The sequence below is a fragment of the Pelophylax lessonae genome, assembly GCF_965119305.1.
Source record: "Pelophylax lessonae genome assembly, chromosome: 13".
NCBI classification, from domain to species: Eukaryota; Metazoa; Chordata; class Amphibia; order Anura; family Ranidae; genus Pelophylax; species Pelophylax lessonae.
The window spans coordinates 144,878,373-144,903,770 of NC_138780.1; the positions used below are offsets into that span (position 1 = coordinate 144,878,373).

The window sequence follows — 25,398 nt, forward strand, 5'->3', positions numbered from 1 at the left end:
CGAAGACCGCTGCTGTTACAGACAGCCAAGAAATCAAAGGTCACAGGAACAAAATAATAAAGATAGGAAAAAAATCAATTTAAAAAGAAAGAAATCACCAGGACCAGAGATCCCAGCAATGAACTAGGTCCTTACTCCTGACTAGGCAGAAAAAAAACTGAGTGCCTATAGCTGAGAGTGGGTGTATACCCCCTGAAACTGCCCATAGGTGTAGTCAAGTTTTTTCCTGTTTAGTATCCTACTCCTGTAGCGGGCAGTATAGCCCAATGGTTAAGAAGAATCAGGAGCTGTGTCCGTCAATGAACAAAAGAGAAAAACCTTTTTATAAAACTTAGCTGTATATTTTTTGCTACTACCATAACCTACCACAAAAAACAATTAAATATAAATTCTGCTGCTCCTGGCGATTGCAGCGATACCACATATGTGTATATTACTTGTTGTTTGTACCCGTAGTACAGCCCAGAAACAATAGTGCACATTTTGCATTTTTTTATCCTACCTAAAACATAATGGCACTTACTAACACCGATACTAACTTTGTCACTATGCTAATATTGTATGTAATGCACCTATGTTAATGCCTATTTGTTTTTTGTACTGCCTTTTTTTACACCCTGAATAAAAGTTTGTAAACAAAAAAAATGTTTTCTTTTTAAATGCTACCCAAAAAATACTTACCTTTGACCCTGACCTTTACTTGACCCAAACATTAACCCTTGCATTGACCTAGATTAAATCTTGATCTAGTTACTTTTATTTTTTATTTTTTTACACACATTTATTTACACATCTCCCTGCAGGAAGAGAGATATACAATGTAGATATACAATTCCTCTCCATTCAGAGAGAAAGTAAACACAGGGGTGGGCTGCACAGCGACTGATCACTAAGATAGCCAATCAGAGGCTATAACAGCGATCATGTGACTATGAACCAGGAGTCTCGGGTCCCAATCGTTACTACAGGACCTGGGGCTCCTGGTGAGAGTCTGGTCTCTTTGCTGAGAGTATGCTGTGCAGCATGCTTCCAGCAGAAAGACAGAAACACCTATATGTGACCCCCCCCCATGGAAAAAAGCCCAGTCTGGTGAGGCCGCATATATGCATACTGTTGGCAGGAAGGCGTTAAACTAAGTTTATCAATGTATCATCTTTTAACCGTTTACATTTTGTGGATCTCTGCTACCTCAAAGCTGTAATTACCAGATGAACATGAAACATGCATAACAACAGCCTTATGCATTGAAAACATGTTTGCAATCTCGATTATAATTAATTAGAAATGTTATATAATTCTTTATGGCAAGGCAGTTCTAAAATAAACTATACAAGATATTCCCCGAAATGCAGAGCACACTGCTTTGTATTTACTGCCTTAGCTGTTAAGTAAAACAATTTAAACAATTATGCCTACAAATCATGAATGCTTATTTATTAAGTAGATATGGAAGTACTGTATGTTACCACTACTAGATTGCTATGAGAGATGCACATTATGAGAGGAAGTTGTTATGAGTCTACACTTTATTCAAGAAAGTGCTGTGACATTTGCATCTTACATAGGAGAGTGCTATAGGTTACTAGTGGAAGTGACATAAGAATCACATGTTAAATGAGAGTGCTATGAGAGCTGCAGGTTTCTGACAGAGGTACTATGAGAAATGTAAGTTACTAAAGATAGTGCTCTGAGGCCTGTATGTTACCTGACAGATAGTAGAGCTACACATTACAGCAGGGGGTGTTACGATTCTGCACTTTATCAGAAAGTGCTATGAGAGCTGCAGGTTGCTAGCAGGGGTAACATGAAAACTGCAGCTTTCTAGACATGAGACCTGAATGGTAATTGACAGATAAGAGAGTTGCACATTAAGGCTCCATGTACACGGGACGCTGGAAATGGTCGTTTAGGAGCAGTTGGGCGTTTTTTTCAGAAGCCCCTGAACCCATCTACATTTTATCTTATCTGTCCATGTACACCAAGTCATTTACAGTCATTTGCAGGCAGTTGCGTTCAGGGACTTTTTTTAGAACGCAATTATTTGCGTTCGAACGTGTGTTTCCCGGCGTTTCAAACGCACAAACGCGTCCGAACGCACCTAAACGCGTCCGAACGCGATGACCCGCGTTTAGCGTTCGCGTTTTTCCATTTTAAAGGGGAATAATTTTTTTGACCTCTAGGAACGCTTCTAAACGCAAACGCCCACTTTATCACAGGGTCCTCTGATTCCTCCTAAATTAAACTGTATTGTAACTGTCTTTCTGCCCTAATGTTGTAAAGCGTTGCGCAAACTGTTGGCACTATATAAATTCTTATATAATAATAATAATCACAGAGTGTTATGAGAGCTGTAGGTTACTAGTGGGAGTACCATGGGAATAGCAGGTTAGTAGAGAAAAAGCTATTAGATCTGCACCTTACCCGACAGATCTGCGAGCTGTATATTTTCAGGAAGATTATTGAATTTCCAGGGAGAAAATTATGACTTCAGGGAGTTGGTCATTTGTGGTGGCAAAATGCATTTGTCCTACCACTAACTGGCCACTAAATGACATGCAACCCTCTTAGCAACTGACATGTGAAATTATTTGCAATTTCCGAGGTGCATGAAAGCAACACAAAGCAGGTGCTTCCTTGAGGAGCTCCAAGAGCTTTCCTGTTCTGTTCCAAAGTTAGTCCACACAGACATCACTGCACTGGGTAAAAGTCATGTTGCCCTATATCACCAATACCACTTCCTCCTGGGCCCTGTCAGGAGTTTCCCTTGCCTACTTGCTCCACATTGAAATATCACAAGGAATTAGAGAAAAAAAAACAAGCAGAATGTTTTTAGAAAAACACAATCCAAACAATATAAAATGTTTACAATATAATAATAAAACTTGCGCCACAGACAAAAAGGCAATATGTATGAAACCAATACATTCTGGTGCAGCGGCTATCTGTGTGATGTGTATACCATCAAATCTAATAATTTTGTGCAACTGAGTGTACCGGTAAATGATCTTGATTGGACTAAAATATTGGCATTCTCTTTCAAACTTTCAGCATCTTTACTTGCCCAAGAATGGAACTACTGCATGCTCACCAGATAGTATAGCTGTCCCTCAATCCTTAAAAAAATTGATCCCACCATCCCTGTTATCTGTTGGCGCTGTTTGGCACTATGCTACACATCTGGGGTGTTTGCCTGCGCATCATACCGTTTTGGGGCAAAATTCTACGACTATTCATTAATCTATTGGGTGACACATACCCGAACCTTGTCAGCTTAGTGTATTGTCTCTCTTGCAGGGCTTCCACAAGCAGACCAAAAGAAGTTTGATTAGGTATTTTCTGACTGCAGCTCAATCTGTTATAGCCAAGTGCTGGTGCCAAACTGACCCACCTAGTTTGGCCGCTTGGGCTTGTGAAATTAATCAGATTGAATATTTAGAAAGTGTGATAGCGTTGTATAATGACAAATCAGACTTTCACAGTCTCATGTGGACTGTCTGGAATAATTTCTTCTAATTTTCATACTTTTACCTCTTGTATGGTTTAATTTTATATTGGACTCCTGGATCTTCCAGGAACTGGTGTTGCCTTAAGGCTGGTCTAGTCAGTGCCTGGGGTTCTCCACCCCAATCCCTACATCCTTGTCCCCCCCTTTTTTATTCTCCTTTCTATTCCCTACTCACCCCCTTCTCCTTCTTTGATTTCCTTCTACCCTCTAACATGTTGCTTCTGTATATACTCCCCTTCAGATCATTTCTAAGTAGGGCCTGGGATATGATCTCTCTCTGTGCTATTCTGATGCTCCTTAATATGTACCTGCAGGGAGATGTTATATATACAGTCAGGTCCATAAATATTGGGACATCGACACAATTCTAATCTTTTTGGCTCTATACACCACCACAATGGATTTGAAATGAAACAAACAAGATGTGCTTTAACTGCAGACTTTCAGCTTTAATTTATTTACATCCAAATCAGGTGAACGGCGTAGAAATTACAACAGTTTGTATATATGCCTCCCACTTTTTAAGGGACCAAAAGTAATGGGACAGATTAACAATCATAAATCAAACTTTCACTTTTTAATACTTGGTTGCAAATCCTTTGCAGTCAATTACAGCCAGAAGTCTGAAACGCATAGACATCACCAAACGCTGGGTTTCATCCTGGTGATGCTCTGCCAGGCCTCTACTGCAACTGTCTTAAGTTCCTGCTTGTTCTTGGGGCATTTTCCCTTCAGTTTTGTCTTCAGCAAGTGAAATGCATGCTCAATCGGATTCAGGTCAGGTGATTGACTTGGCCATTGCATAACATTCCACTTCTTTGGCTGCTTTCGCAGTATGCTTCGGGTCATTGTCCATCTGCACTGTGAAGGCGCCATCCAATGAGTTCTGAAGCATTTGGCTGAATATGGGCAGATAATATTGCCTGAAACACTTCAGAATTCATCCTGCTGCTTTTGTCAGCAGTCACATTATCAATAAATACAAGAGAACCAGTTCCATTGGCAGCCACACATGCCCACGCCATGACACTACCACCACCATGCTTCACTGATGAGGTGGTATGCTTTGGATCATTAGCAGTTCCTTTCCTTCTCCATACTATTCTCTTCCTATCACTCTGGTACAAGTTGATCTTGGTCTCATCTGTCCATAGGATGTTGTTCCAGAACTGTGAAGGCTTTTTTGGATGTTTGGCAAACTCTAATCTGGCCTTCCTGTTTTGAAGGGCTCACCAATGGTTTACATCTTGTGGTGAACCCTCTGTATTCACTCTGGTGAAGTCTTCTCTTGATTGTTGACATTGACACACACACCTACCTCCTGGAGAGTGTTCTTGATCTGGCCAACTGTTGTGATGGGTGTTTTCTTCACCAGGGAAAGAATTCTTCGGTCATCCACCACAGTTGTTTTCCATGGTCTTCAGGGTCTTTTGGTTTTGCTGAGCTCACCGGTGCGTTCTTTCTTTTTAAGGATGTTCCAAACAGTTCATTGGCCACACCTAATGTTTTTGCTATCTCTCTGATGGGTTTGTTTAGTTTTTTCAGCCTAATGATGGCTTGCTTCACTGATGGTGACATCTCTTTGGATCTCATATTGAGAGTTGACAGCAACAGATTCCAAATGCAAATAGCACACTTGAAATGAACTCTGGACCTTTTATCTGCTCTTTGTAAATGGGATAATGAGGGAATAACACACATCTGGCCATGGAAAAGCTGAGCAGCCAATTGTCCCATTACTTTTGGTCCCTTAAAAAGTGGGAGGCACATATACAAACTGTTGTAATTCCTACATCTTTCACCTGATTTGGATGTAAATACCCTCAAATAAACCTGAAAGTCTGCAGTTAAAGCACATCTTGTTTGTTTCATTTCAAATCCATTATAGAGCCAAAAAGATTAGGATTGTGTCGATGTCCCAATATTTATGGACCTGACTATATATATTTTTTTGTACCCCCTTTTTTTTTTTCTTTATTAACATGTACGTATCCTCCTAGTCTGTGCTCTAATACCCTCTAGACTAGGGTTAGCTTGCCAGTTTCACAGGCCTACTTGTATATCTATGGATACCGTTTGTATTCCTATTATGTACACGTGCATATGTGGTAATGGACTTTTAAGCACTTTATTTGCCTTGTTTGTACCCTGCTTCCAATTTAGTCTACATGCCTTGTTATACTTGCAAACTTAAATAGATTAAACATAAAAATTTCACGCAAACAGCGCTATCACCATTTTATATAAAATGTGACAACAAACCATAAGGAAAAAAAGCTCATATATCCATAAAAATTTACCAGCCCGACTCCGGCTGCATCCTCTGACTACGGGCTAACGGTCAGAGGGTGCGGACGGATTTGGGCTGGTAAACATCTTTCTTGCGATTAACACGTTGATGCTGTGTATGTGAATTGAGTTATTTAATTAATAAATTTTTTTTTATAGTTTTATGCTATAAGTTACATTCTTCCTTTCCAACATCCCGCTTTGGAATATAGAGTTTATCCTTGTTGGAGAAGCATATGAGATGGTTTTGAGGAGATTCCATGTCCCCCTGTGAGAGCTGCATGTATATATAAATGAGCAATTGCTGATTCATTATCAGCCATTATTTTTTGTGAGCCATTTAGCAGATTCCAGTGGTGGATGTTACACTAAGGCTGGGTTCACACTGGTGTGAACACAGACATTGCATGCAATTTGCGACGCATTGCTGTGCACATCACATGCGATGTCTGTGCAATGCGAATTTAGCCATACAGTTTGTATGGATGAAATTCACACTGCATTCGGACAAACATATTGCAGGTCCCTTTTTTTTTTCTGCACTGGAATCGAATCGCATGGGTGTTCACAACGATCCGATTCCAGTCTGATTTCACAGTTTGCACTGGCATTTGCAACCTGATTTGGGGGTGGTATTAACTTTACATTGACACCCACAGCTGTTCGCAGAGGATAGTGTGAACAGCCAGCGAGTGACATGGGGGAACCCGCACTGGAATTGCGTTGGTTCCATTATCGCACAAGTGTGAGCCAAGCCTGAAGGTGAAGCATGTTATCTGCTTTCTTTGGAGACGGGATCTCTTCTTGTTTCTTCATCCTGAATGTGGATTTTTGAAGATTTTTTGATTGTACGAGACACTATATTTTATTGAATATATTATATGGATTGTTTTTTTCATCTTATTTATATATTTATGATATTTAAGAAGCACAAGACACTTTCAAAATTTTCAGCACTTTATTTTTATGGATATATGAGCACTTTTTTCTGTATGGTTTATGGTCCCAATTTATATGAAATGGTGATAGCGCTGCTTGCACAAAGTTATGTAATATAAAAAGTTTACCTGTTTCCTTGATACCCATTTTCTGAGGAATTTGCTTCTGTGGAACAACCAATCTAAAAAAATATGGAGAAGTAGTTAAAAAATAATACATATGTATGTATCTTGCAAAATGTGTACTTCTGGTACCTTAACTGAACTTGATGGTGCAACCTTGCTGCTGGAAATGCGCTCTTTTCATTTTCATCATTAATTAATGGCTCCTATGAAGATAATGCAGCATGTACAGCTTTACACTTCGTGTTAATAATTAATTCAGAATTACACACATTCCAAAAGTAACGCTCAAATATTCATTTAAACATTGGAGAAAATAGAAAAAGATATTTCTTTGCTGTTCTTTGTGCAAGGGTATAAAAGTAATTATGTACTCACAAAACACAAAAGTAACCTTGTACAAAGCATGTGTTATGGTCCTGCACTAAAAGTGCACTGCTGATTGTAATGTATTTCTGGCACTTTCTGCATTAAGTTTAATGGATCCCAATTTATAGATCCAGTGCATGATTCCCTGAGTAATATCTTGTTCAAAAGAAAGTGTTAACGTCTTCTTCTAAGTTCTGGACTTCCATAACTAAAGTATCTTATTTTAACAGCTCATATGCTCTATCTTATAAAGCACTGGGATACCTATATGCTCTATCTTATAAAACACTGGGATACCTATTGGATGTTTTAGGTATAAAGGAATAGGTTCAATTACTTAACCACTTAAGGACGAGGCCTATTTCTGACACATGTTGTTTACAAGTTAAAATCAGTATTTTTTTGCTAGAAAATGACTTAAAACCCCCAAACATTATATATATATTTTTAGCAAAGACTCTGGAGAATAAAATGGCAGTCATTGAAATATTTTTTGTCACGCGGTATTTGCGCAGCGGTCTTTTAAACGCAATATTTTTGGAAAAAATACATTTCACTGCATTGAAAAAAATGAAACAGTAAAGTTAGCCCAATTTTTTTCTATAATATGAAAGATAATGTTACGCCAAGTAAATAGATACCCAACATGTCATGTTTCAAAATTGCGCACGCTCGTTGAATGGTGACAAACTTTGGTACTTAAAAATCTCCATAGGCGACGCTTTAAAAAGTTCTACAGGTTACCAGTTTAGAGTTACGGAGGAGGTCTAGGGCTAGAAATATTGCTCTCACTCTAATGATCGCAGCGATATCTCACATGTGTAGTTTGAACACCGTTTACATATGTGGGCGCAACCTGCATATGCGCTTGCTCCTGCGTGTGAGCTTGGAGGGACGGGGCGCTTTAAATTTCTTTTATTTATTTTACCTTACATTTTTACACTGTCCCTTTAAAAAAAAATTTTGATCACTTTTATTCCTATACCAAAGAATATAAACATCCCTTGTAATAGAATAATAGAAATAAGCAGGACAGGTCCTCTTTAATATGAGATCTGGGGTCAAAAAGACCTCAGATCTCACATTTACACTAAAAAGAAAAAAAAAATGGGCCCATTAAGGCCGTTGGGATGAAGCGACGTATGACGTCGCTCCGGTCCTCCAGGACCATAGAGTCAAGTGGGGGCCAGCTTGCCCTCACTCGACTTCCTGCGTAGGACTCCATGAGACCGGATCGTTTTCCCCGCTACCGACGGCTCTGATAAGTGGGAAAAACTATTGGGAAGCCGCGGGAGGAGGGGTGGGGGGGTTGTATGGCACCTGTCCCGCCGCCCATAAAAGTGATCCAGTGGGGAATAGACCACTTTTATGAGAAAAAGCCTGTAAAAAAAATACAGGGGTTATGGCAGCAGATAGCTGTCATAGCCCCGGTAGTTAACATCAAAGTACCGACGTATAACTGTGGTGGGCGATCCGGAAGTGGTTAAAGTATATCTATAGCCAAAATTTGGTTTCCATTATGTATGCTGTAGGAAACCATTAACGTGCTATCAGTTTTTTCACTTCCTGTTCTGTTGACAAAGCAGGAAGTGTGAAGAAATGTCTCCTAAGTGAAGGAAATGTCCTCTCAGAAGTTGTCACCAGAACACACATCTATAGTGGAAGATTTACTACGTCTACTTCTTTTATGGTAACAATTTAATGTGGTCACCACAGAGATATCTGCCATGTTACTGATTTTGTAGGTGGGCAGCAGAACTGTTTCACTCTGAAAAAACTGTTTTTATCTTACAGTAAAATCCTTTACTCTGATGTTCATTAATGGACACAGCTCCATATCTTCTTGTCCCTTGGGTTTTATGCTGCCCCCTACAGGAGTAGCACACTAGGCGGAAAAAAATTAGACTATGTCCATAGGACAGTCCCAGAGGGTATACTCCCACTACCTGCTTTAAGTCTTCAGTTTTGTAACAAGCAGTGTCAGAATAACATATAACCCAACTCAATAGAAGGGTGGGTGCTGTGTCTGTCAATGAACATCAGAGAAAGGATTTGACGGTAAGACAAAATCCTGTTTTCTCTTTCATTCATTGACGGACACAGCTCTATATCTTCTTGACCCTTGGGACGTCCCAAGGCAGTGTCAACATGAGGGGTGGGAAAAACAAATAAACATATTTCCCAAAGGCTAAACTTAGCCAACCAGGGAAAGCAGGAGCTCAACCAGAAACAAACTGGAGCTCACCTGACAAAAAAGTATGCCCTGAAAGAGGACTAATCCTCTCCAAAAGCAGCCTGCAAAACCTTGCAGCCAAAGGCAGCATCCACAGATGCTAACACATCGACCTTAAAAATTTCCTGAAAGTGTGCACAGACGACCAGGTGGCAGCACCACTGACGTCTGATGACGGAAGGCTCAAGAGGCACTAAGCGCCCTCGTAGAATGTGCCTTAACAGGGATAGGAGGATCCTAAACCCTTAATGGAATAGGCCTGCCCCACCGTCTGCCTGATCCATCTGGAAATGGTTGCAGTAGACGTGGCCAGCCCTTTCCAGGGTCCATCCGTAAGGACAAACAGGGTTTACGATTTTTGGAACGACTCAGTCGCCGCCAGGTACACCCTGATTGCCCGAACCACATCCAAAGAATTTAAGGCAATCTCTTTAAGGTGCTTAGGCTTAGGACACAAGGAAGGCAACACATCGTCTTTATTTAAAAATGGAAACCAGAGACGACCTTAGGAAGGAATGACTGGCAGGGACGAAGCACCACTTTGTCTCTGTGAACCACCAGGTAAGGTGAATGACAAGACAACACAGCCAACTCCAACACCCTATGTGCAGAAGTAATAGCCACCAAGAAGGTTACCTTCTATGACAAAGTAAGTAGAGGAAGCTGACAAATATTTTCAAAAGGCGGTTTCTGAAGAACCAACAGCTCCAAATTGAGGTCCCATGAAGGCAAAGGAGACCTCACCGGGGGAGCCAGGTGGCGGACCCCCTGAACGAAGGTGTGAACCAAGGAATTCGTGGCCAACGGGCATTGAAAGAAAATCCCCAGGGCCGAAATCTGGCATTTGATGGTACCCAAGGTTCTACACCTCTTTGGAGAAACTCATTTTTTTTTACTGCGGCAAGTTGGCTCGGCTGAGTGAACAGATGTAACTGTAGGTAGGTCACGCGCGGGGCTAGGGGGGTGTGCGCGTGCCCGTTGCCCCCGCGATGTGCTGATTTGGTTCAGAATGATTTTTGGCCTGGATCTGGTGATTGGTTCTGACCAGTTGAAGAACATCCTGTGCCTGTGTAATGTAAACACAGGCACAGGAAATAATGCAATCTCCTCTCCTGGAGCCCTTTTCGGATCCAGCGTGAGAGAAGAGAACAACTGTGAGTACACAAGCACTACACTGACACCAGTACACATAGGCACACATTTAACTCCCTGATCACCCCCCAGTTAACCCTTTCGCTCCTTGCCACAGTGTACACTATATACAGTATACAGATAATTTACTGATCATTGTATTAGTGTCAATTGTGCCTTTAGTTAGTGGGAGAGACAATTAGTGGTAGTTAGAGGCAGTCCCAGATAGGTTTAGGGTACCTGCCATACATCCTCTAATAAAGATTTAACCCCCTGATCATCCCCAGTTAGCCCCCTCATTGCCCTGTCACAGTGTCACTATTATAGTGTACAGGTCTTTTTTCTGATCATTGTTTTAGTGTCACGCGGATGACATCAGTTAGCGTTAACTTTAGTAAGCGTCAATACAGGACAGCGTCAGATTCCCCACCGCATATTTAGTAATACATTTTAACCCTTTGATTGCCAGGGACACACACACACTAAACATCTCCATTACTAGTATAACATCTGAACAAATCAATATCTTTGATCTGATCAGAACTATACTAGCATCCCCAATAGTTTAGTATAGTGTTCCCAAAATGCAGCTTAGCAGGATCGGCACCAACACCTGCCAGTACCTGCGTTTAGCCCCTCCGCCCATCCCCCAAGAAGTGCAGTATCCGCAGATTATTGTCAATTTCGATACACAGCACACTAAACTGCAGCGTTAGCAGAGCCAGGCCTGATCTCTGCTAGCACTAGCAATTAAAATTTTTTGGTAGCGGTTTAAACAGTCCTCGACAACCGGGTGCTTTTTTTACCTGTGAGTGACACTAGGTACCTATAAATTTATTGGTCAAAATATCCAAACAGAGGTACACTAGTGAAGAGGCCTACTCGATGCTGACCATGACAGATGAGAGCGATGGGGAAGCCTCACTGTTAAAATCAAGCTCAGTATTCAAACCTGTAGACAGCAGCGGCAACCTGACAGATAGCTCGGACGATGGAGTAGTGGTCCCTGCTAAGGTCAGGCGTACCCCGACACGTTCTTCTGTTGCAGAGGTGCAACAATCGCATGGTTCTCGTATGCAGCAGAGTGTCGGTACTAGTGAAGAGGCCTACTCGATGCTGAGCATGACAGATGAGAGTGATGAGGAAGCCTCACTGTCAGAATCAGGCTCAGTATTCAAACCTGTAGACAGCAGCACCCTGACAGATAGCTCTGACGATGGAGTAGTGGTCCCTGCTAAGGTCAGGCGTACCCCGACCCGTTCTTCTGTTGCTGAGGTGCAACAATCGCAGGGTTCTAGTATGCAGAAGAGTGTCGGTACTAGTGCCGCTCAACCTTCTGGTGGACTGGCAAGCACCACATTCTGGTCATAGTTAAACCAGCACTGCAGTAACACTTGGTGACGTGGCGAGTCCCATAAGTGCAGTTCAAGCTGGTGGGGTGGCTAGCACAAGTAGTGTCCCGTAGCCACCAAAAATTGGAAGACAGGCTCGTAGAGCCCATAGTGTCCTTCCTGATGCACTTGAAAATCCTGATTGGGAGCCCATCACTTCTGCAGCGCCCGTCCTTACCCCATTCACTGGCCAACCCGGAATTCAGGTTGAAACAGCAGATTTTACTCCCCTTGGTGTTTCCCAATCTATTAATCGCAGCAAATCCAAATTTGACCCTTGCCAGAGAATTTGCTTGGAGTTGTGGTCATATTGGTCCACTGACCCAATTCATCATATGCCCGTGTTCTCTGCTCCCATGACTTCAGTGACAATGAACTCTGTCGTCCTCGGGGTGACCCTGGATAGGACCAGCTCCACAAAATGTGGCCCCTTGTAAATCACTGCAACCAAAAGTTTGCAGCCTTGTATACGCCCCAACAAGCTGTCTGCATTGATGAGTCCCTGATTAAATTTTCTGGCCGCCTTGCTTTCAAACAGTTCTCCCCATGAAGCATGCCAGATATAGGGTCAAGATGTACAGTATAAGCTCTGTGACAGGGCAACAGGCTTTACATGTAGTTTCTGGATTTACGAGGGAAAAGATAGAAATGTGGAGCCCCCCAACTGCTCAGACTATGTGGGGAGCAGCAGCAAGATTGTTTGGTGTCATCCTTATTTGGAAAGGGGTACCATTTATATGTGGACAGTTTTTACACAAGTGTGCTACTTTTTAGTCACCTTTTTGATTTTGGAATTGGCGCATGTGATACTGTGCGACCTAATCGCCAGGGCTTCCCCCACCAACGGCTTGTAGATTCCTGACTTAAACAGGGGGAGAGAGTCTGCTTGAAGTGTAATAAATTGCTTGCAGTGAAGTGGAGGGACACACAGAATGTTTTCATTCTGTCCTCCATTCATGCAGATACGACAGTCCGAATTGCAACGTCGACTGGTGTTGTTGAGAAGCCCCTCTGTGTCCATGAATACAACCTTAACATGGGAGGAGTAGTGGACTTCAACGACCAGATGATGGCACCCTACTTAATTGCCCGTAGGGCCAGACACTGGTACAAAAAAGTGTCTGCATACTTAATCCAATTAGCTCTGCTGAACGCTTATGTGCTATACAAAGCATCAGGAAGAAGTGGATCCTTCCTAAAATTCCAGGAAGAGATCATCACAGCCTTTCTGTATCCAGAAGGTGCTGTGGCCCAAATTCACAATCCAGATGCAGTGAGCCGGCTGCATGAGAGGCATTTTCCTGATGTCCTTTCTAGTACCCCTACCCAAAGAGCACCCCAAAGAAGATGTTGTGTCTGTAGAAAAAATGGATATAGGCATGACACCCACTTTCTTTGTTCCTCATGTCCTGGCCAACCTGGTCTTTGCATTGGGGACTGTTTCCGTCTCTACCACACACTAGTACAGTATTAGTAAAGGGTACAGCACGGCACAGTCTTAGGGCACACTTTCACACAGGGTCTCGAAAGATGTAAGATGGCTATCGCACTTTGGGAGACCCTAGCCTGGAAGGTTTAAAGTTTTTTTACAGTTACAAAAAAGTGTAAAAAAAAGTTACAAAACAAATTTAAAAAATAAGCCAAAAATAGTTATCATTTTATTGAATTAATTTTCTGTTCTTACTCTACTTTTCTACTTTTACTTTACTTTATAATATATGGTTATACTGTAACTGCTACTGTTTTTCATAGTTTTGTTTGTTTTATGTTACTGTTTTTCATTGTTAACCATAGTTTGCTTTGCAGATACCACCATTCTACTGTATGATATTATAATGTATGTTTTATTGTTGCTGTGTTTTTCATTGTTATTTACAGTTTTCTTTTCAGATACCACTGTTCTACTGTTTTACTGCACTGTATACGATTATATTGTAATGTTTTATTGTTACTGTGTTTTATTGTTAACCATTGTTTGCTTTGCAGGTATGCCCATCAGCTGCAACACTGGAGACCAGAATGGCTCCAATCATCTCTATGGCCTAAGATACCGGAAGCTACGAGCATTTCATGACTTCGGTTTCGCCAGATATAAACAGCGCCATTGGGAAATTGGGAAAGCATCTTATCACACCAATCTTGGTGTGGTCAGATGCTTTAGGGGCAGAGAAGAGATCTAGAGTCTAATAGACCCCAATTTTTTAAAAAGAGTAACTGTCACTACTTATTGTTATCATAGGGGATACTCCCTGTGATAACAATAAAAATGATTAAAAAAAAATGAAAGGGAAGGTGTTAAAATAAAATAAAAAAGCAAAAGCATTGTACAGGAGAATGCAGGGCTGTGGGCATAGTACAAGAGAATGCAGGGCTGCGGGCATGGTACAGAAGAATGCAGGGCTGCAGGCATTGTACAGGAGAATGCGGGGCTGCGGGCATACTACAGGAGATGCAGTGCTGCGGGCATGGTAATGGTGTACCATGCCCGCAGAACTGCATCCCTTGTAGTATGCCCACAGCCCCACATAATGGCAGGTAGTGCAGCTGTGTTTCACCTACCTGTTCCAGAGGCGCCTTAAATTTAAAAATGGCGCTACCCGGCGCCGACACGTCATTGCGCATGCGCCGCCGCCGCTTGGGAAAGCTTGTATACGTTCGGTTATTCCCGGGAATAGCCGAACGTGTACAGCCTGTCCCGAGCGGCGGCAGAGCATGCGCAGTGACATGTTGGTGCCGGGCGGCGCCATTTTTAAATCTAAAGCACATCGGGCTGGCCGGGACATTTTCTTTTTTGACTCGAGTATAAGCCGTGGGGGACGTTTTCAGCACAAAAAAATGTGCTGAAAAACTGAGCTTATACTCGAGTATATACGGTATGCGTGCAAAAAATATATATTATAATGTACAGTGCGCAAACTATAATGTTTCAAATCCGGCTGCTCACACCTAAATGTGTTCACACCTCACAATCAGATTCAAATAACAAACAAACAGTGTTGCGCCAGACAAAAAAAATAGTAATATAAATCACAAATAACAACTGTGATGAAAATGAAAGTATAATAGGCTTTCACAATATAGATGACTGTGCAAAACATATATAGTGCAAAGTTAGAGAATAAAGAATGTATATCAAATTGATCCCAAACTCCGAAAAAGGTGACACCTCTGTGAATGTGATGTGCTTCCTTCACCATATAAAGTGGCCTCTCACCTTGTTTCTAGACGTGGATGCTACAGGTCAATACCAGCATTTTTCCCTCAATTAGGGGAGATGTTAGTCTGCAAACAGGGGGGCTAATCCTAGGTTTCACATCCGATCACAGATGGCATATATAAGGAGTAAAGAGAAAAGATCTAGTGCTCTCTGCTTATTTATACAATAGTTTATTCAGTAAATAGCTGCACTTACATACAAGGCACTCGGCAGTGCCTGCTTTCAAATCGGTTCGTGACAAGTCAGGGAGAGATGCAACGTCGGGTATGCAGGCTCTGCCCCCTATACGCGTTACTTCCCAGCTGTGACTTCCTCAGTAGGGGTGGAGCCTGCATACGATGCCTCGCACTAAAGAGGCCACCCGGGCCTCAATGTTTGCTCTTGATTGGACAGTGAAGCCGGCGTCCGCACTTAGGCTACAATCTTGGATGGGCGCCGGCTTCACTGTCTAATCAAGAGCAAGCATTGAGGCCCGGGTGGCCTCTTTAGTGCGACAGCTTGTATGTAAGTGCAGCTATTTACTGAATAAACTATTGTATAAATAAGCAGAGAGCACTAGATCTTTTCTCTTTACTCCTCATATATGCCATCTGTGATCGGAGGGGAAACCTAGGATCAGCCCCCCCTGTTTGCAGACTAACATCTCCCCTAATTGAGGGAAAAATGCTGGTAGCATCCAGGTCTAGAAACAAGGTGAGAGGCCACTTTATATGGTGAAGTAAGCACATCACATTCACGAAGGTGTCACCTTTTTCGGAGTTTGGGATCAATTTGATGGACATTCTTTATTCACTAACTTTGCGCAGTCATCTATATTGTGAAAGCCTATTATACTTTCATTTTCATCACAGTTGTTATTTGTGATTTATATTACTATTTTTTTGTCTGGCGCAACACTGTTTGTTTGTTATTAGAACCAAAGCAGACTCCTGAATGTTCAGGATCCCACAGAATTCCCTCAGAGTTCGCAGAGCAATCTCCAGTAGTCCATCAAAGCAGTCGGAGACTCCACTCGCAGAAGACCATCCAGGTACCCCAGTACCACGATCCCCCGCTTACTCAAAAAAAAAAAAAATTCCAGCACCGGGGCCAACACTCCTGTGAAGACCCGAGGTGCAGAGGCGAGACCAAAGGTCAGTGCCACAAACTGATAATGCTCCTTGTCCACGGCAAAACGGAGGAAGCGCTTGGGACCAGCCCATATTAGAATGTGCAGGTAGGCGTCCTTGATGTAGAAGGAAGTGAGAACAATTCACCCTGATGGATGTACCTTGCCTTCCTTCCTGGGGACGGTAAAGAGGTTTGAGTAAAAACCCCTGAAAAAGTTCCAAAGTCGGAACTGGGACAATCACCCCTTGAAATAACAAGCCTTGCACTCCCCAAAGAGACCCCGTAAGTGATCTCGGACAAGTGCAGGTTGGAAGGGAAAATCCTTTCCAGAGGACAAGACTGAACTTGATCTCTTAGCCTGACCGAATAAGTTTGTAGACCCACTTGACCTGTACCAGAGAGGTCCATGGATCTAGAAACAAGAGAAGACGTCCCCCCCACCATAGATACGGATGAGGGTGCCCCTTCATGCAGAGGCAGCCTTGTCCACAGGTCTGGAAGAGCCCGCTCCTGGCTTGCCAGACCAGGTCCTCTTGGAACCTCTGGTGGAGGCCCTGAATTTTGATCCCTTAGGAGCCGAGCAGAATGGCCCATGTCTACGGCAGGGTTTCTTGCCCTTGGAAGCCTGTGGAGGAAGAGTACTCTTCCCCCACATGAGACCCTTAACGATGTCATTAAAGGAAACTCCAAACAGGTGACCCCCTACAAGAGGGAGATCAGATAAGGCTTCTTTAAACTTTAAACTTCTTAGAAGTCTAGTGCAGACCAGCATTTCAGCCAGACAATACGCCGAAGGACCATTGTTGATACAGCCAGCCTAGAAATCAAATGAGCCGCATCCAAAGAGGCATCACAGACAAACTGTAGCCCCTGGACCAACCGGTCCGCCAGCTCCGAAAAGACAGGGGGAAGCTATTCTCCCTCCAATTCGGTCAGAGTTCTCAACAGCAGGGCAATACTAATTACTGGCCTAATCGCCGAACCAGCCACAGCGCACATATAACGGGCCAGAGCCTCCTCAACCGGGATGAAGGTAACTCAATTTGACCTGGAAACCGGAGAGTCCATTACAGGTTGGACTGTCCACCTTTTTCGCAGTAAATCCTCATAAGGATACCGCAAGCAAAAAACGCCTAGCAACCACCAGTGCATCCACCAGCGCATATTTAAGTGCGGCTAGAGGAGCAGAGGAATTATCCTCACTATCTGAGCACTCAGGTGTGTGGACGCAGACCCAGTAGTGTCGCTATATACTGAACTCACCCCGAAAACATAACAATCATGTCATGGATTTGCAATAGTGTTTTGCCGCTTACCTGTTCCTTCATGTCTGTATTAGAGGTCAGATTTCACTTCTGGTTCCTTTTTATCACCTCTCCTTCCTGTTCCTGCTCCACACCAGGTCATCACAGGAAGTCTTTATTAACCAGTGCACTGCAGGTCTGCTTTGCTGTTCAACAGTGTTTGTTTCCTGTTTGCCGTGTGCTTGATATACCTTTCTGTGTACCGACTTTGGCTTGTCTCTGACTATTCCTGTTTGCCTGTTACCCTGACCTTTGGCCTGCTTCCCTTCTCTCCCTACAGAGCGTGACCCGGGGGACCCCAGGGGCCGCGACCTGGGCCCAGCTGCAGCCAAGTCAATCCTCACCACTAGAGGCTCTGGTGAACACCTGCTGGGTCTTAAACTCCGCGCACTGGGGAATCTTGGGCTCATGTTCCGGTCCATCCGCAGCAGTCTGCTATTGGGTTCACTACCTTGAGCTGCACCCCTGCCTCCAACAGGGTGCAGTTGTCACCTGGCCACAGGTGACCTGACAAATCTGTGGAGGCCGCCAACTGTGATCCTGCGAAGGGGACGCCGGCCAAGGGTCCACAAATGGACCACCTATTGGACCCCGCAAAAAACAAGGGGGTCGCCCTCCACATAGAACATAACAGGATATAGCCCCCGTAAAAGTGGCCGCCTGCCATGATGCGAATGCGTAGGCAGTCTATCCTCGCTAAAACAAGGCAGGTGCCCCACACAAAAATGGAGGCAAGAATGTCATTAAAAATGAAATGCCCCCACAGCGCCACCTGGTCCAAGGGAGGTGCCAAGCTGAACATATGGCTCAGCAGGCCACAAGTCGCAGCCTAAAAACCGAATAAAATTTTAGAGGGACTGGGGCGAAGGGAGGGGAACCGGGGGGTCAGACCATTCTTGGGAGGGGCCCACGTCCACCCCAAAACCCTCCAGGGGTAGTGGGGGGACAGCTACTTACCACACCAGGAACAGGTTTGGCACCGCCCTGGACAGGACACCGCTCCATCGTAATATGGGTGCTGTCGGCCAGAAGGAAAGCGCTGCGACTCGGGCCAAAGCCAGTTCATATGAGTCCTCGTGAGACGTTTAACTCGCAGGCCAGCCCCTGTCCAGTGGGGCTATGTCACGGCTGACCTAGCGCGGAGCTGCGGTCTGAGCCTGCTCGTTGGCCGGACCCTAAGGATCTATATTATCCAGTTCGTCGCCCAGTCCGGAACTTGATTGTAGTTCTCACAGAGACAAAATAATAAAAGAGGAAAAACAAATTCCATTTAAAATAAAAAAAATTGCCAGGACCAGAGATTTCAGCAAGGAACTAGGTCCTTAAAAAAAAAACTGAGTGCCTATAGCTGAGAGTGGGTTTTTACCCCCTTGGACTGCCCATAGACAAAGTCAAGCTTTTTCCTGCCTAGTGTCCTACTCCTGTAGGAGGCAGTATAACCCAATGGTTAAGAAGAATCAGGAGCTGCGTCCGTCAATGAATGAAAGATAAATATTTTTTCACCCCCAAATTACCCCTTTTTGGAAAGTAGACAGTCCCCCCAAGCTATTTGCTGGGAGGCATGTTGAGTTCATGGAATATTTTATATTTTGCCACAAGTTTCTGGAAAAATATATATATTTTTTTCTTTTTACACAAAGTTGTCACTAAATGATATATTGCTCACGCATGCCATGGATATACAGTCAGGTCCATAAATATTGGGACATTGACACAATTATAATATTTTAGCTCTATAATGGATTTGAAATGAAACAAACAAGATGTGCTTTAACTGCAGACTTTCAGCTTTAATTTGAGGGTATTTACATCCAAATCAGGTGAAAGGTGTAGGAACAGTTTGTATATGTGCCTTCCACTTTTTAAGGGACCAAAAGTAATGGGACAATTGGCTGCTCAGCTGTTCCATGACCAGGTGTGTGTTATTCCCTCATTATCCCATTTACAAGGAGCAGATAAAAGGTCCAGAGTTTATTTAAAGTGTGCTATTTGCATTTGGAATCTGTTGCCGTCAACTCTCAATATGATATCCAAAGAGCTGTCACTATCAGTGAAGCAAAGCATCATTAGGTTGAAAAAACAAAACTAACCCATCAGAGAGATAGCAAAAACATTAGGTGTGGCTAAATCAACTGTTTGGAACATCCTTAAAAAGAGAATGCACCGGTCATCATCATCAACACCAAAAGACCCAGAAGACCACAGAAAACAACTGTGGTGGATGACCGAAGAATTCTTTCCCTGGTGAAGAAAACTGAATTTTTGTAAAATCTTACCTGTAAAATTCCTTTCTCTGAGTCCTCCGACAGTCGCCGCCTCTTCATATTCGTCACAATGGGGTTATGACCTTTGCTCCGTAGGAGTAGCTAAGCAACAGAATATGTCAATATTAAGGCTTTTAACATATCCCACCCCCAGGGGGTGGTCCCCTCAGTCAATAACCTCCTACTTCCTGTATCCATACCTCAGTTTCAGTGGAATAGCAGTAGAGTATACAACCAAACCCCAAAAGAGGGGCGGGGGCGGCGACCGTCGGAGGACTCAGAGAAAGGAATTTTACAGGTAAGATTTTACAAAAATTCCGTTTTCTCTTACGTCCTCCGACAGTCGCCGCCTCTTCATATTCGTCACAATGGGGACGTCCCAAAGCAGTGCAAACATGAGGGGTGGGAAACGCAGCCGCGCCTAAGGCAACGCAGTCTCCACTTTAGAAAAAGGAACCTTACCAAAGGAAGAAAACAAGCTGGGAAGCATGAAAAAAAAAAAACTTGCTCAACAGGAGCAACAACCCAGGAAAAAACAAATAACCTAGGGATAAAAACATCCCAACAGCCAAGGGTCCAAAACAAAGGGCCCTAAGGAACCGCCGCACTAAGAACCTTGCGGCCAAAGGAAGCATCTGCCGATGCCTGAACATCCACCTTGTAGAATTTTGTGAAAGTGTGAACGGTCGACCAAGTCGCCGCCTTACACACCTGGGCCACAGAAGCCCCATGACGACAGGCCCAAGACGTACTCAGAGATCTGGTAGAGTGCGCCTTCACAGGCATAGGAGGAACTTTTCCCCTCAAAGCATATGCCTGCTCAATGGTCTGTCTGATCCATTTGGCGATGGTAGAAGCCGACGCCGCCATGCCCTTCCGAGGTCCCTCAGGAAGGACAAAGAGAGAATCCGTTTTGCGAAAGGATTTTGTCGAATTCAGGTAAACCCTGACTGCCCTGACAACATCCAAGGAATGCAAGGCCACCTCCTTCGGATGCTTAGGCTTCGCGCAAAGCGAAGGCAAGACAATGTCCTCATTGAGGTGAAATTCGGAAACCCTTTTGGGAAGAAAAGAAGGATTAGGACGCAAGACCGCCTTATCCAAGTGAAGAACCAGATAAGGAGACCTGCAGGACAAAGCTGCCAGCTCCGAAACTCTGCGAGCCGAAGTGATCGCCACCAAAAAGGCGACCTTTTTGGACAACAGAGGCAACGAGATCTCCCTGATCTTTTCAAAGGGAGCATGTTGTAACACGGACAGGACAAGGTTCAAGTCCCATGGAAGCAAAGGCTCCCTCCGAGGAGGGACCAGGTGTCGCACCCCTTGAACAAAGGTGCTAACCAGAAAATTAGACGCCACCGGGCGTTGAAAAAGAACGGCCAAAGCAGAAATCTGACCCTTAATTGTGGCCAACGCTAAACGCTGGTCCACGCCCGTTTGAAGGAAGGCCAACACCCTCGAAACCGAATATGAGCGAGGGGAATACCCCCTGGACTCACACCAGGCAAAGTAGGCCTTCCAAGTGCGGTAGTATATCTTCCCCGAAGAGGCCTTTCTAGCATTGATCAAAGTATGAATGACCTCCGGAGAGAGACCCCTATCCTTCAGGACCTCGGTCTCAACAGCCAGGCCGTCAAAGCCAGCGACTGTAAAGCAGGATGGAAGATCGGTCCTTGAGACAGAAGATCTTCCCAAAGAGGCAAACGCCATGGATCGTCGACCGCCAGGTTCACGAGGCCTGCGTACCAGGACCGGCGAGGCCAGTCCGGTGCCACAAGAATCACCGTGTGCGGTTCCGAGGTCAACCTGCGAAGGAACCTGGACAGCAGCTGAATCGGTGGAAACGCATACATCAGACGATACTGATGCCACGGAGCCACCAACGCGTCTGACGCGTCTGCCCGAGGATCGCGCGTCCTTGCCACGAACCTTTCCACCTTGTTGTTCAGACGAGACGCGAACAGGTCCACATCCGGAAGACCCCACTTCGCGCACAACATCTGGAAGACATCCGGGTGGAGGGACCATTCCCCCTGGTCCAGGGACTGGCGACTCAGATAATCCGCCTGTCAGTTCTCCACCCCCGGAATGTGAACCGCCGAAATCGCCGGGACGTGCGTCTCGGCCCAAGACAGAATGTCGGCCACTTCCCGAGCCGCTCGGGCACTCCTGGTGCCCCCTTGGTGGTTGATGTAGGCCACCACTGTGGCATTGTCCGTCTGCACCCGAACCGGACGGCCCTGCAGCCTGTCCGTCCAACGTCGAAGGCAGAGATTTATCGCTCGCAATTCCAGAATGTTGAACGGAAGGGAGGATTCCGCCTCCGACCAAGTCCCCTGGGCGAACAGAACGCCCAGAACACCACCCCAGCCCGACAGGCTGGCATCCGTGGTGACCACCGTCCATGAAAGAGGAAGAAAAGATTTGCCCCCCGACACCGCCGGGGATCGGAGCCACCACAGAAGATCCCTTCTGGTGCGATGGTTTAATGCGATCTGGAGATCCAGAGAATGCGGTCGCCCGTCCCACCTGGACAGGATCTCCGCTTGGAGACCCCGCGTGTGGAACTGGGCGAAGGGAATCGCCTCGAAGGCTGAGACCATTAATCCCAGACATCGCATGCACGTCCGGAGGGACGAGCGCGGAACGTCCCTGAGGGACCTGACTTCTTCCTAAAGAGTCCTGAGTTTTTCTACCGGCAGGAAGACCTTCGCCTGGACTGAGTCCAGAACCATCCCCAGATAGGGAAGACGCACCGACGGACACAGCGTCGATTTTGGAAAGTTTATCGTCCACCCAAACTCCTGCAGAGTCTGCACAGTGACTGACAGGTCCGACACCAGACCCTGGTCGGTCGCCGACCGAACCAGGATGTCGTCCAGATACCCCAGGACAGAGATGCCCTGGGCTCTCAACAAAGCCAGAACCGGTGCAAGCACCTTGGTGAACACCCGTGGAGCCGAAGCGAGCCCAAAAGGCAGCGCCACGAATTGGTAATGGTCCTCCGCAATGGCGAATCGAAGGTACCTCTGGTGACCCTCGAAAATAGGGATGTGAAGATACGCATCCTTCAAGTCGATGGAGGCCATGAATTCCCCCGGAACCTGGGCAGCCACCACCGACCGCAGGGATTTCCATGCGGAACTTGCGAACCCGCACAAAGCGGTTCAGAGCCTTTAAGTCCAGAATCGGACGCACCTTGCCCTCCTTCCTGGGCACGGTGAACAGATTGGAGTAGAACCCCCGAAATCTGTCCCGATGAGGCACCGGAACCACCACTCCCTGAGCCCGCAAGTCCTGCACCGCCAGGTGCAGAGTCCGCAAACGCTCCGGAGACAGTTGAAGATTTGAGGGAAAAAATCTGCTCTCCGGCCGAGAGAGAAACTCGATCTTGTAGCCGGATCGAATGATTTCCTGAACCCACCTGTCCCGAACACGGGCCAGCCAGGGTTGAAGAAAACCGAGCAAGGTTCCCCCCATCCCAGAAACGGGTGAAGGCGCCCCTTCAGGCCGCACTGTTGTGGGCAGCGGATCCGGACTGGCCGGACTTCTGCTTACCTGTCCACGGCTTCTTCTGGGAGCCTTGGCCTTTGAACGGCTTACCCTTATAGTGCGACCGAAAGGCACGAAAGGAACCCTGAGAGGGCCGAAAAGAAGCGTTCTTCTTACCGTGGGTTGCCTTAGCCTTGTGGAATTGGGGCAAGAGCGTGCTCTTACCACCCGTGATCCCTTTAATCAGTGTATCCAAGGAATCGCCAAAAAGGCGAGATCCATTATAGGGCAGATTAGCTAAGGTCTTGCGCGAAGACTGGTCCACAGACCAACACTTCAGCCAAATCAGGCGTGACAACACCGCCACACTGTGCACACGTGCAGCCAACGGAACTATGTCCAGGTCCGCATCACACAAATACACGACACCCTGATGGATTTGATCCACCATAGCCAACGTCTCTGGAGGGGCCGAGTCAGCCACCAGGACGCGTCTAAACACCTGCGTCCAATTCGCGACAGCCTGAGCTGCCATAAGTGAGGCAAAAATAGCTTTGAGCATAGAACCGGTAACCGAATAAGTATGACGGGTAAGAGACTCCAGTCTCCTGTCCGTGGCATCCCGGAACACCGGCGTATCCTCAGCAGGAACCGCAGTAGACTTATTCAAAACCGCCACCGCGTGATCCACCGGAGGTGGCACACACCAACGTTCATCAGTAGCGGGCGTGAAAGGATGACGCAGCTTGAACCTACTTGGCACAGCAAAAGGTTTCTTTAGAGTGCGCCATTGTTCACCAACAGCGCGCTGAAAGTCTTCAGTACAAGAAAAAACCTGCGAAGTTTTGCGCCTCCGCTGTGTCCCATAGGAAGCCAGAACGGCAGGTGGACACGGTTCATCCTGTAAATGCAGCGTTTGTTTGATAGAAGCAATCAAATCATCCATGAGTGCAAGCTCTTCAGACGAGCCAGGGGGAGAATCATCAACCCCCTCAACCTCTGCATCACCCTCCGACCCTGCAAAGTCCAGGGACGAACGGGACCCCGATAAGGGGACCCCAGCCATAGCAGCCCCATCACCTTCGCCCTCTGAATCAGAGGATATTGAGAGTCTGGGCCGTTTAGTGGATTGAGCAGCCACCAGCATTTGCACCTGAGCAGCAAGGTTAGCCACTACAGTAGCCAAATCACCCCCTGGGGGGGAAACAGCAGCCCCTTGGCCTCCCACCAAAGTGAGAGAAAATTTGCTTTCCTGAGAATCCATGCCCCCAAAAAACAATTGCAGGAGAATAAAGTAACTATCCCCCAAAAGCGCGGTCAGCACAGCCCACCGCACTCACACACCGACCCCCACAGGGAAAGGCACAAAACTCAGGCAAGGATTCAGGATAGAGAGGATAAAAAAAACCTGCAGAGACCACCGCTGCTGCTGCTGCCTCGATCGGTGCGCCCAGAAGAAGAGGAAGTGATGTAATACAGGGAGCTCTATTAGAGCCTATGGAGGCTACAAGAATATGGCCGCCTGCAGTGCCAGCATGAGGCCGGAGCGATCGCCGCCAAAATGGCGGCGCTTGGCGCCGAAAACGCCGCTCCCGCCCCTTTATACAGTGAAACACCAGACACATGCAGTATAATAAAAAAACAATGGCGGACCGCCGCAGCGGTCGCCTCAAGTATGCACAAACATGATCCACATCATGCCCCGCAGCACACAGCCTGTCACACAGTAAAATAACAGCACACATCCTGGTACAGAGACAGTGCAATATAGCCCCCCTCCTTGCATTCCACAGAGTGCAGCTAAAAACAGATAGGGAGACCAACAGTGTGAACAGGGGCAGGGTTACACAGTCCCAGACTGACACCCCCCAAACAGACAGGTCCCCACACAGATACAATTACCTCCTAATATGGCGTGGGGAACCCGCACAAGCGATCAAGCCACTGCACATGGGACAAGGAGAGTCGCAGCCAGGACGCAGGAGAATTGCTTAGCGATACCGCAAGGCGTCCAGTGAGGTAGCCACCTCAC

The 25,398-nt window shown here is 45.7% G+C and overlaps 1 protein-coding gene across 1 annotated transcript in view; it reads right to left on the bottom strand.

Annotated features, from left to right (window-relative positions):
* The window catches only part of LOC309569214 (uncharacterized protein), a gene marked incomplete at both ends in the record, with an annotated part of 183,076 nt that overhangs the window by 59,916 nt on the left and 97,762 nt on the right, over positions 1–25,398 (bottom strand). The window contains 2 exons of the mRNA XM_082274970.1: positions 6,862–6,914; positions 6,988–7,061. Coding sequence (XP_082131096.1) covers positions 6,862–6,914; positions 6,988–7,061 — 127 coding nt within the window. The remainder of the gene's footprint in view (positions 1–6,861; positions 6,915–6,987; positions 7,062–25,398) is intronic.